The 13740-nt window shown below is 33.3% G+C and overlaps 1 protein-coding gene across 3 annotated transcripts in view; it reads right to left on the bottom strand.

Moving 5' to 3' along the window:
- Prkg1 (protein kinase cGMP-dependent 1) overlaps positions 1-13740 on the bottom strand; it is a 1159508-nt gene that overhangs the window by 28770 nt on the left and 1116998 nt on the right. For all 3 annotated transcript variants that reach the window (XM_063239051.1, XM_003473935.5, XM_023566675.2), the window contains one exon: positions 9224-9320. In XM_063239051.1, coding sequence (XP_063095121.1) covers positions 9224-9320 — 97 coding nt within the window. The remainder of the gene's footprint in view (positions 1-9223; positions 9321-13740) is intronic.

The following is a 13740-nucleotide window of genomic DNA, read 5'->3' as shown; positions in this document are numbered from 1 at the left end:
GGTAATGGGATTGTGGCTCTGAGTAGTTTCACTTCTTTACTTAGAATCCTGTGTACTTAGTGTCTCCCCAATTCTATAGGAACTTGCTGGTGCTAAGGGCTAAGAATAAAATTAGATAAACAAAGTTGGCCTAAGAAAACTTCCCACCTCCTAGCTCACTGCTCAAGCTAATGTACTGCATACCTCGGTGCACACATTGTCTCAGGGGACATACTAACATGAGGGACAGAATATGAATTAGCCATAGGTTTAATGGCTAATGAACTAGTCTGAATCATGCAGATTTACCAGTTTCATATTTTTTCCCAAAATCAAAATTAAACCATGTAATTTAATATAAAATACCATGTCTATTTTCTTTCTTACTAATACAAAGAAACTGTTTTCCCATCTCATGGTGTACTATCTTGCTTATAAAGTGTTTACACAAAATTTGCAGAGATGTGAACTACATCTTGGAGCCAACTAAACTAGTCAGAAGAAAAATTATGTTGTTTATTTTTGGGAGCAGTACAACCTAAAAATAGCTCATCGAGTCACCTTATGATGCATTCTTTCATTTCATAGCTGAGTTTGTGTTTGCACACTTTCAGTAACCTAATGAAACACCTATTTCTCATTGCAAATCTAATCTTCTTTAAGAAAACCGTCTTACTCCATGGATTAACTATCTAGCCATATTTCCCCCTGCTTCTTTATACAATTTCACTTGAATCTAGCCACTCGCTTTGATATCCTGTGACACCATGTGGCCTTTTATGTTGTAACCTTTGCCTGGAGTGGCCTCTTCCCATCTGTCCACTTAAATCCCAACCTATTCTCCAACCTTGGCTTCAGTTGTGCATATCCTCTCAGGACCGTCTCTACTCCATCAGCTCCAAAAGACCTCGCCCTTCCAACATACTAAGAACTTTTCTGCATAATTTATGATGCAATCCAGTATTAAAGGAGTTTGTTGCTCAGTTTTCAAATCCATTAATGTTATCTCTTTTAAGAGAAGGCAGGGCTTTCTTAAGGGCCAGAATCATATTTGATATTTCCCTATTTCACAAAGACTATCTGAGGATTTTCACTCTTTCTTTTGGTGGTACATTTTGTAGGCATGATTTTTATTATTATCATATGACTGCAATTCATACATTGCATTCATGAATTGCATTCATTTTGAGGAATTCACACACATATACATCACATCTTGTCCATTTTTACCCCCTGAAGGCTTTCTTCCCCTTATCTGCTTCCCATTTTTAGAGTCCTCCTCCGTATTTTCTTCTATCCTCACTTATTTTACACTTTTTTGCATCATGGGAATGATTTTCTATAGTTAGACACAGGATGCACTCCAAAGCAGTGTGGGTGCTCAGAGAAATGAGGCATACCTATTTTACTTTTAAAATCATTTATATTTTAGACCTCTCAGAGAAACACACAATACTCAATCATCTGTATCTGATTTCTTTTGTATAACATTTTGGTCTTAAAATCTATGTTATCCTAAAAATGACTAAAGCTTATATTTTTATGGCTGAGAGTCCTCTGCAGTGTATATATACTACATTGCTTTTGTGCATTCACAGGTTGAGGGACCTATAGGCCGTTTCTAAATATAGCTAATTTTAGCTGTGCTATCCCATGTATAACTGTAACATTATGGTTGTAACACTATTGAGGTGATATTCATAAATTTATTAGGTAAAAAATATATGTCACACAGAAAATAAAAAGTTGCATATGACCTAAATATTAACTTCTTGATGTACTATTTTATTACCAATTGTCTTAGTCCCTCAAAATATATTTACAGTGCTTTTTAAATTAGAATGACTTTTCTGGAATCACAGGGAGGTTTACAAGAGGAACTATTGATATATTATCTTATGGAAGGATACTAACTTGAAATATTTTTAATAAAAACATGGACTTCAATTGATAGGTATATAGAATTCCTATAGATTCACAGCATATATAAGAGAGTAACTGTTTTATAAGTTGTCTTTCATGTAGTCTAAATTGTATAGTGGTTATTATTGTAAAAGTAATATATGTTCTATGGTAACAAGATAAAGGAAGGCATTATCTTACTTTATTTTTGTCTGTCCCAGTACAGAAACGGAGACTTTACTATCATAATTTCTGCTTAGAAACTAATTTGTGGTTATTTAAGAAGCTGGAATATATTGTTACTGTACTATGCATGGCTCAATTAGTGTTTATTAGATTGAATCTTCACTCACTATCTACATATCTAATTTTCCTAGAAGCCAAAATTATCATTCACAATGATTCTATTCAAAGAATTAGCATAAAATGAAGCCTTGCATAATAACATATCAAGGAGAGTATGGCTGGGATGAAGATTGTGTTAAAATGATGCAAACTCTCAGTTTTTGAGCAGTGGTAAGTGTCCATTCGCCTTAGTTAAAGAGGACTCAAGGCTTTAGGGCAGAAGGTTTCCCCAGGCATCATCCTCCGCAGCATAAATCATTGTGGGACAAACGGCAGATGCTCCTCAGTGATCCCACAGCTATTCAGTGCTGTGTGGCTTCGCCAAGGAACCTCCTGAAATGTTTCATTTTACATAGTATTTCTCTTTGGACTTAAACCCTTTGTCTTTTGTATTGATGAAACAAAATGTTGACTAAGTAATGGGATTATCACTTAATTTCTTGCTTAATCGCCTCTCAGTCTCTTACTTTTTTTCATATGGTTTGCATTATCCTTAAAACCTGATTCTCCGCAAAGTGTCAAAGTGGCTGCCCAAGATGCTGAGAGAAGGATACAGATGCACACCTTGCAGACCCTGTCACACCCGTGTGGTTGTAGGAACGTGGGGCGGTTTTTTCAACTTGCTGACACATTGCTTTTCCATGGCAGTCCAACTACAGGATTCACAATTGTGGCTGTATTCACAGAAGGGATGAGAGGTCACCTTAGCAGTGCTGTTGCCAAGAGCCTGCTCTTATTCCAGAATGAAGTGCTAGGATATGATCCAGCAGTATGCATGGAAAACGAATTCCAATGGAGAGATTAGAGATGGGGCTTTACAATTCAGAAGAGAAATGGATAAATGCACCCAGACTGCTTCAAGTGCATACAGGTTCAGCATGTGGAAGACTGAAAATTGCTTCTCATCTCCTCTTATGGTACAACAGAAAATAAAGAGCCTTGACACTTTGGGAGAATTTAATAGATACTGTAATGGGAGGTCATTTTTGAAAACCTCAGGCTCTAATTTATATTGGAGAAACACTTGTACTCTCAGTGTTTGACCTACCAATGGGAACAAAAGGAATAAAGCCATCAAATTCCTTTACTATCCTATGGGCATAACTGAAAATGGCATATGAAGATAGTTATCATTAGCTTGGTTTAATAATAAAAGACAATCAGCGTTATAATAAAAAACAATATTGGCAACACATCGACCTACAGCGATGTGTGAGGCACTGTTTGGAAACTTTAAGTTAATCTTTGCAACATTGTAAAGCATATATTCTATAAATACCTTCATTCTGCCTATGAAGAAACTGAGGCTAAGGAGGTTTAGCGACTAAGCATACAGTCAGAAAGACCTACATCAGAGAGTCTAATTCCACAGCTCCAGCTTTTAGGGCCCTTATTATTTGTCTGCTTGTTTTTTTCTCCACATACATTTTGCCACTAAATGGGAGCAACAAATGAGTTAGAGAAGCTGGAATCCCTGAAGTTTTGACAGAAATAGATGAGCACACAAGACCATCAGGCCCTCGACTGAAGCTTTATGTTTAGTCCTGGTGCTTGAATCTTTCTCTCAGCCTACATATACATGGGACATTGATGTAACTCTTACTTGATTTCTTGGTGGTGGTGGTAAGACTCTAAATATTTTTTGAAGCCATAACAACATAAAAACTTCTAGTTTAAAATTTAATTCTGGGAAGTAATAATCCCTTGATGACTCTAAAGACATAAAGCACTTATATGCATTGTTCTTGACATTTTTCCTGTGACATGTGGATCACAACTTGTGTTTTCCTCCAGAACTCCCAGGGTACCTAAGGCAGAATTACATAATGGCTGTGAAAGCAATTTAAAAATTATACAGTAGGCATCAAACCAAAGGTTATTTTTAGTAAGGAAATAATATTATTTATTAATAAACATTTGTTCTTAGTTGTTTCATTTTAACAACCAAGAACTATAATGCATTAGATATTCATACTGAAGCCTTAACTCTCAATCTGCCTTCAAAATACCTCCCTCGTCTTCCTCCAAAAAAATCCTCTGTCTCCCTGCACAGAGGATGTGCTCTTTGTACTTTGCTAGGGCTTCTTGGTTTTGTTTTGTGTTTGTTTGGGATTTTTGGATACACATGACTGTAGACTGTGATTTCCTTGAGCCAAGAGCCATTTTTTGTTAAATTTTGTGTTACTACAAAGATATTCAAGGAGTGATCTAAAAATATGGTAAGTCTTTTGAACATTTATAGTAAAAGATAATGGGATAAATGTGTTTCAGGTAAGAGGGAGTAATTTCAGGGGGTCTAATGTCAATCAGTTTTTTACTATAATAATTTTTTTAAATTTATACATTAACTGGAGCTTTTGTTTGCCCCATATAGTAAATAATATAGAAAAAATAAAATACAAAAGGATGGGTTATATATATTTGCTCCTACATTTTATTCAAGTATGGTTTTCTGGTATGGGGAATATTTGGATACCTGCATAAATAGATTCAGTCTCTAAAATTTAAATCAATTACTGTTTAGTAATGCCAGATTAGAAACCAGTGTGTCCTTGATTTGTACAACTCTTATCCTGGAAGAAGGCATTTCTCTGACAAAGATAAATTAGGAATTTGACTATGAAGTAATGGGACTCATTTTCACTTACGATTTGTAGAGCTAATCTTATTTTACAATCATCCCTAGTAAATGAAGAAGATGCCTTGATTGAAACATTAGTAAGTAAATTTTATTTTTTAAAAAAGGGGGGTGGGGCTTAGCTCAATAGCATAAGTGCCTGCCTGGCAAGCATTAGGTCTTGAGTTTAATCCCCAGTACCACAAAAAAAAAAAAAAAAAAAAAAAATAGTGAAGTCGCTCATGACTAATTTGGGGTTACCAACATGATGGAGGAAGCCCTGTGTAGCAAGACAGGAAGCAATGCAAGTGAGTGGGGCAATAGCCAAGGTCGTAGTATTCTCTGTAGACCTTCAAAGGGAGAACTGTTTTTTGTTTTGTTTTTTTGTTATTGTTTTGGTTTGTTTTTTGGAGGTTTTAGGGTTTTTTGTTTTTGTTCTTGCAAGTAATAATAGAATGTGGTCTTCTGGAAGATGTTTTATAAATTGGTTTGCAAAAAACATGTTGCAAGCTAAAGAGCAGAAAAAAGCAGTGCAAAACAGCTCAAAGGTAATGGTTGTGAATGGGACATATGTGACAGTAAATAAATTAGGTCAGCTATGCCAAAAGTCTTTATGAAATAGACCAGAGAGCTTAAGGACAGAATTCTCATGCATATAAGACCTTTACTACAAGATTTTGAACAAATATTTACATTTCTTATGTTTTCATCTTTAAAAATTGAAAATAAATTATTTAGAAATTGTCTTACATGAAAACATTTTTTAAAATTTGGTTTATTGGTACATTTTAGACATGTATAGTGATCATAGTCATCACAAAGAATTTGTACCAGCATGTGATATATTCTGATTCCTCTTTTATTCCCAATCCACTCTTTTCACTTTAACCTCTTTCCCTCTTTATTTACAAAGCTTTGTTTCTATGTTATTAATCTTTAATCTGTGTTTTCCTTTGTACCTAAATTTATCTATATTGCCAAATGGTAAATATTAAGTAATGCTAAGAACTCTGTGAAGGTATATATTATGCAAAAATCACACAAAGGTAATCTGTATGTCACACAGCAATGAAAAACTCTATTTTTAGCACTGACAAGAAATGGAAGTTCAAAATTTCAAATTTCCAAACCCTTTCTGCCCTATTGAAGAGTTTATAATCTTGTAAACTTATCTCTGGGTAAAAGTTTTTAAATAGTATTATAAAGTATAACTTGTACTACTTTGCAGTGTTACTTGCCTGATCATTTTTGCTAAGCTGCATCTGAGGTATAAGTATTGCACACTTCATATTAACATGTTCAGCACTATGCACACTTCATATTAACATGTTCAGCACTATGCACACTTCATATTAACATGTTCAGCACTATGCACACTTCATATTAACATGTTCAGCACTATGCACACATGTGAAATGGGTGTATATGAAAGTTATGTTGTTTATAAATAGCACCCTCTAATGTTGGTAAAATTATTTTGCATGTGTCATACTCAAAGATGAGTGAATATTTCTGTAATCACAACAGAATGTGGCTCTACATCCACTTCCTATGAATGGTATCAACACTACTGTAAAGATGGAATTATCTCATCTGTAATTGTAATGACAATTACAACTGTAATGACAATTTTCTGTAAAATTTCAGTCAAGTGTCAAGGTCAGTCTCACACATTCAGCACCACTAAATACTTTTAAAAACTAAAATACCATAGAGAAGAATATTTCTCATATCTAATAATTAATAAGATCAAGAAAACAGTAAATAATAAGAGCAGGGATCACAAACATGGCTGTTCCACACTGAATATTGAAGACAATCTGTATACTCTGCTTATCTTCCAATGTGCTTTGGGAGATGAAAGACAATATAAGATACAAGTACAGAATTTGAGGGGGTAGATATTTCTCCTGCTAAGGACTCATGAAATCTAATGACTCATAAAGGATTTATCATTCATCAATACTATCTGAAGTTCTTGAAAAATGGACTATATTTCCAACCAAAATTAATTCTTTGAGATAACAATTTTTACTGTTTTATAAACATTTGTATAAAATACTAGAATATAGTATCCATGAAACAAAAAGTGCACTGAATTGTTTAGTCTTTCCTAAAGTGGAGGTTATATATAAAAATGTATAAATTTAAATATATACAGATTGTATATAAATATATATATATATATATATATATATAGAGAGAGAGAGAGAGAGAGAAACATGTATATACCACCATGCACCCACATATTTTGCCCTTTTAATCTGTATTAGTTTGCTGTGCGTGTACTGAAGACTGAATCCAAGGCCTTTGTGCATCTACTAATCTGTATTACTTTTTATGCAATTAAATTTATTCTAATTTTGTGGCTGGTTGCTTGTGCCTCTCATATGTTTCATATCATTTTCTACAAGTTTTGCCCTATCAGCTTGGCACTTAATTGTTCATCTTGAGTTGTTTTTAGTTATTATAAGCTATTTTCAATATTGCCAATGTTTTTTCAAAAACCCTAACTAAATTCCTGTATGTAACATATCTCTTGGGTAACTTGAAGTTATCAGATTTCTGGACATTCACAAAGTTGTCATGTTAATTTTTTTTGTTATTGTTAACCAAAACACCAATTTTATAGTCTTTGAAAATTAAAATATTTAAATGAAAATTTAAATATTTGAAAAATATTTAAGAAACTATTAACAAATAGTCCCCAAACTAAACCTTTGGGGAATTCTGTCTTTTATTATTGCTTAATCAACCAGGGAGTTTAGGTACATTATTAGGTACATATAATTATGCAAATGAACACACCATGAAATCTAACCTTTATGGTAAAATTTTACCTTCTCTGCTGCTTGTATGTCTTCATACCTCCAGATCAAAGGTGTTCAAATGCTGGCAATAAATCTTTTTTAGTTCTACAAATAATTATAACCCATCACAAACTAAAATCCTTAAAACATAAATGTGAAAGTGCATCAAATTGCATAATTCATAAAATTATGAGGTTTTGTAGAACCTTACTTGATTTTTAGTCTCATAATTTAAAATACTCAGAATCTAAGAGGCATATTATGGACCATCCACTCAAAAATGTAGCATTAATATAGTATTTTATGATCATTGTTAAAAGAACTATAATGCAAATTTAAGGGAACACTTTATGGCTTTAGAACCTTCTTTGACTGACTGATTGAATGATACTGAGGATTTAACTCAAGGGAACTCTACTACTGAGCTATATCCCCAGGCTTTTTAATTCTATTTTAATTTTTAATTTTGAGACCAAGTCTCACTAAGTTGCTGAAGTTGATCTTGAATTTTTAATCTTCTTGCCTCAGCTTCCCAAATAGCTGGGATTATAAGTATTTGCCACCATGCCTAGATAAAATCTTCTTAGAAATTTTTAAGTAAATAGACATTTTCTGCTTGTCATAGTCAAAAATCACAACTGCAACACGAATACACTAACAACAGAAGTTGCTTTGGGTCATAGCATTTTATGGAGAGGGATTTCTTCCGACTCCAGATGGCAATAGTAACTGTTTACAGAACTGCACTCAGGCTCAGGGAGTTCCTCACACACTGTACTGGTGTCTGATATCAGGGACTCCTCTGGGTTCACAGCAAGATGGGAATGAATCGGCATTCTCAAAAGGGTTTACGTCTGCATGGTCTTGAAACACTGCTAACTCAGTCACTAGAATATTTTTTTTTCTGATTTTTGGAAAAAGATGTCAGTTTTTAAGTTTCTGTCTAAAACAAATACAATCAGGACATGCTTACAAGCTCTCTAGTCCACATTTTTGAAATGTGTTTAATGTATAAACTTGTTCAAAAATGTCTCCATCTTCTTCACCACTTAGCTGAATATATAAAGTAATATGAAATAAACTCTATAAAACATTCATTACCACTATAATCTGGGCTCTGATAACTACAGAATTTTAGCTACTGCTGTGCCATTTAGTTCATATCTTTATCTCCCAGTATTCTATCTATACTGAAATTTACATTCAAATTTTTATAACAAGTTAAAGAATAACAAGTTCATGAGCACTGCTCAGAACTAAGTAAATGTGGATTACAGATTACCAACAGAGTAAAAAGTTCTTTATGCCTCCTCATTACATAATATATTTACCTTTTACTTAATTTGAAAATGTTTTCTAAAAAGTAATTTGATGTTTACGTTATTGTTAGCCTACAGATTACATAGCATAACCCACTTATTCCAAACACAGACATGCCTCTTTAAGGGCATTTGGTGAATATTTAGGAACAACAATAATTAATGAAAAGAGAAAAGAAAGAAGTCATATAGGAGAAGCAATAAAGGGAAGATGAGGGCTTTCAAAATCATTTCAAGAACGATCCACCTACCAGTTCTACTCGTCCAAAACCTCCAACTCCAAGGGTGTCAATGATGTTGAAATCAGACAGCTTCAGGTTGGCGAAGAATGCAGCTTCAGCTTCATATCTGGATTTTTTGATGCGAAAAAATGGAAATTTCTTAGAGGAGCAAACACGAGCACCACGTACATCTGTACCGGAATGACCTGACTCTGGAACAGGGTTTACCTGCTTAATTTCCATCCTGTTTTTAGAGACTCTGGTTCCTCACACTCATATTTTTTTTTGGTCCCAGTTGTGCAGAATAACATAGATTTGCAATTGTTTTCAAAGTAGAAAAATACAAAGTACCCACTGCATGCCAGTCAAGGGACTGATAAATCCAGTTATCAAATCAAAGTTACATCTTGGTATTTTTCTACGTGTCTTCTTGTGAGCACGGATTGTTTGAGTTGCTCTTTTTTGGCTTTGTTTTGGTTTTGCTTGGCTTTGTTTTTGTCGTTCAGATTTTGGATAGCAGTTTCTCATTAGTTTCCCTTATCCACAGGCTGGCAGTGCCTCCTATAAATATTTATTAAAAGTGACACAATCGCAGAGGTCTCTGAAGAAAAACCACAGCCAGGTCTTAGGAAAACAGATCCGAAAAACTGAGGGCTGATGTGCAAATGTCTGAAATGGATGATTTCAGGAGCATATTCACATTCTTAAAAAGTGTCTTCCTTTCATTTATGTTTACCAACTCATGTAGCCCACACTCTCAGCTAGCAATCCCAGGGCCTTTAAGCTTGCCAGTCTCTTATATGAGTAGTGAGAAGCATGGGCTAGTATTCCAAAGTCTATGCACACACGTAAATTTGACACATGCAAGTGGCCAAAATAAGCTTCTCTGATGAGACAAGTGAATATGAGCAGCTTAAAATATCTCCTTGTTAAAGGCCTTACTATTTTTAGAAAGGGCAGGAAGGCATAAAGATGAAGATGATCTGCCCACTCACTAAAGCCAGGTCAGAGAGTAACTCGGCTGTCTCAAACCTAACGTATTTAAATAGCTATGCATAGCCCATGACCTCCAGCCTGACAATGTTTGACTCAGTACTATACTATACATAGACGTGATGAAAGTAATCATCATGTAATGCTACTAATACAGCTTATATATGTCCGTTTTGGAATAGAATCAGCCATAGTCATGTTTGGTGCTAAGTGATGTGACATTTTAGCTATTTTATTATACTCAAATACAAATATAGATCTACTTGGGAGTGATGAAAGTTAAGATGAAGTTTCATCCTTCTTCAATTTACAGTTCTCATTATTAACAAGTTGTTAACAGACTCCTCAGAAGGTAAAAATAATGTTTTTTTCATTGGCTTAATCAACTCCATCTAATAAACCTCTATAAACAAAGCTAGTCAGTCCTAATGGTATTTGTAGACTTCTCTCTTAACTACAAAATCAAGTGATCAACATGGTAATTCAGGAACTAGTTTGCTTCACAGGAATATAAGCAGCAAATGTGCATTTCTGACATTCCAACTTGCTTAAAGACTGCTTTTGGAAAATTAGAACTCCATCCAATTTAAAGGGCCAATTGCAGGGTGGACTCCAACAGGTGCTTAAAAAAGACATCTGTTTGGATTATACTTCAGGACAGTTTATATGTAGTTAAGTATTTCCTGGTAGTCCAGAAAAGATTCTTAAATCACCTCTTTGTTCTTTTGTAAATTTTTTTACCTTCAGCTTCTAAATATTTTACAATTTCACATTCAAACTATTTCAATATCACTAGCCTGATAAGACAAATATAAAGCAGGATGAAAATAAGGCCTGGAAGTGGTAATTGAAATACACTTCAATAAAAAATGTACGAAACCTTATTCATGCAATATACATACATGGTCTGTAATAAATTCAAAGTATAGTACTATCATGTGGTGTACTTTAGGCAAGAGCAGTTTCTTGTTGAATAAAGCTTGCTGTGATGATTTGTAGATCAGGTAAAGAAAGCACAAATTCTTGAGAGAAAGTGAATTGCAAATTGGATTTATAATGCTTATTTGAATATTTAACAGATGTGATTTGGTCTTACTATAGAAACTATGTTTCATTGTACTACTTTAAATTTATTGATGTGGAAATTATTAGGAGGTACATGTCCTTTTTGCTTTAATTCTCAAATGTAATTGAAAGTCTTATAATGAAGTGATCAATCTAGCTCCGATCTGTTTAAAATATATTCTAGAATGATCTTTAACTTAGTCTAAGATGAATTTTTTTTAAATTTTAGTGTAGATAAAAGCTGAAACCTAGTATTGTGCAAATATTAACATACACACTATATTTATAACTATAGAAAGCTTACAAGGCCCTAAAAGAAATGAACAAAACACAGTAACTTACGACTGATAATTATTATTAAGTATTCAACATCTCTCCTACTGTACTGAAATCAAATATGATAATTCACACAGGAGAAAAATTTACACTATTTAAAATTTTATCTTCACCTTAGAACAATAGGTCTAGTTGAGTAATTGAATGTATTAAACAAAGAGCAAATGTAGTATTGTTTACTTTAGTCACCACACCTACAATCATAACTATTATAATCTACTCTGAGTTTCCAAGGAAAACTAAAGTAAGGTCTTAGAATCTTCTAAGCCAGATGGAAATCATTTACTGTTATGGAACTCTTATTTATGACTGAGTTTCTTTTTCTTGTATAATTTCTGTAAGATGAGATTCAGTTTAAATTTTATCTATTCTGGACTTAAAAATGGTATGAGAGCATGCTAGCAAACAAACAAAAAATTATGACTTCTGGTCCTACCTCCACCAATGATTTTTTCTTATACATCCTCATTTCTTTATAGTGACAGTGGTATGCTCAATGAACATAAATTTAACTTAGTAAATATGAATTTCAAGGATAGTTCAAATCAGAATTGGAAATTACTTAAGCATCTAGATAAATGCCTGAAAAGTTTCTTCCATTTTGTATGTGACAAAAGAATACAGAAACCTACAAATAAATTTCTAAAGAAAGAGTTTAAAAAGAATTGAGATCTTTCAGAAACCTTATTCATGCAATATACATACATGGTCTGTAATAAATTCAAAGTATAGTACTATCATGTGGTGTACTTTATGCAAGAGCAGTTTCTTGTTTAATAAAGCTTGATGTGATGAGTGATTTGTAGATCAGGTAAAGAAAGCACAAATTTAGTCAGAAAAGTACCTACAAAGAGAGAAAGTGAATTGCAAATTGGATTTATAATGCTCATTTGAATATTTAACAGATGTGATTTGGTCTTACTATAGAAACTATGTTTCATTGTACTACTTTAAATTTATTGATGTGGAAATTATTAGGAGGTACATGTCCTTTTTGCTTTAATTCTCAAATTTAATTGAAAGTCTTATAATGAAGTCATCAATCTTCTTTACTAATTTAATTACAATAAAAAATTGCACTGACACTCAAACTTTGAAAGCAATATCTCTTAATGTCACTGGAATACAAAGAGTGAACCATCTTGTAGTTTACATGTGAAATGGAAGTTATTTCTTGTTGAATCAATTTTTAAATAAAAACTTCCTAAAACTCCCTATTGACATAACTTATTAAAACCTTTGAATATAAAAAACCCTAGTCCTGGGGCTGGGGATTTCGCTCAGCGGCATAAGCACCTGCCTTGCAAGCAGGCAGTCGATAGTTCGATCCCCAGAACCAATAAAAAGAAAAGAAAAAAAAAAAAAAACCCTAGTCCTAGAATTCTAAATAAAATAGATGATTTTGAATGTATTTTGTCATATATCATAGCAAGTAATAGCTACTCTTTAGCAATACAGAAGAAAACTTGAAGAAATAAAAACTTTGAGTACAACCATATACATCTTAAGCATTTCACTTGACATTTTTCTCCTAAAGCGTCATCTCTTCCTCAAGGAATTTGACACAGCATTAGTTCGCTCCATTTCCCAAGTTGTGGTTTTCAGAAATATTAACAACCCCACCTCCTTTTTTTTGGGGCCTGTAGCCATAAAATACTTCTATTTAACTCTCAAATACAATCTCTTAAGAAAATGCAGCCTGCAGAAACACACAGGAAAAAGCATTTCATCTACTTGCTGCATGATAAGAGGGATAGTAAAGCAAATATTTTACATTCAGAAATCAGCCTTTCTTCCCCAAGGACTCTCAAATTTCTCTTATGTAATTTATTTTTGCTGATTATGTGAAGATGAGATAACATATATGTTTGCTTCTGGTTTCTAAGTGGGGAGACTAGTTGATCATAACATAATTGATTTATATCATTAAATGCCAGAGTTAAAACTAGAAAGCTCTGGTATGTTTCACATATAGCAAATTTACACTTGTTCCAAAATATTCATTTTATTTTTAATCAATATAGTAGAGAATAACACATTTTTAGAGATGTTTTATCTCGAAGTGTTATAATAACATTGTTTAAAGCCTTGATCAACACCAATGGGATTCATCTAGTTTAACATTAACATGTTTAAAAAGAAAAGAATTAGTT

The sequence above is a fragment of the Cavia porcellus genome, unplaced genomic scaffold, assembly GCF_034190915.1.
Source record: "Cavia porcellus strain 051 isolate PalLab524CR breed Dunkin Hartley unplaced genomic scaffold, mCavPor4.1 scaffold_28, whole genome shotgun sequence".
NCBI classification, from domain to species: domain Eukaryota; kingdom Metazoa; phylum Chordata; class Mammalia; order Rodentia; family Caviidae; genus Cavia; species Cavia porcellus.
The sequence above is the reverse complement of the archived record's forward strand: the minus strand, read 5'-3'. Positions and strand labels throughout refer to the sequence as shown.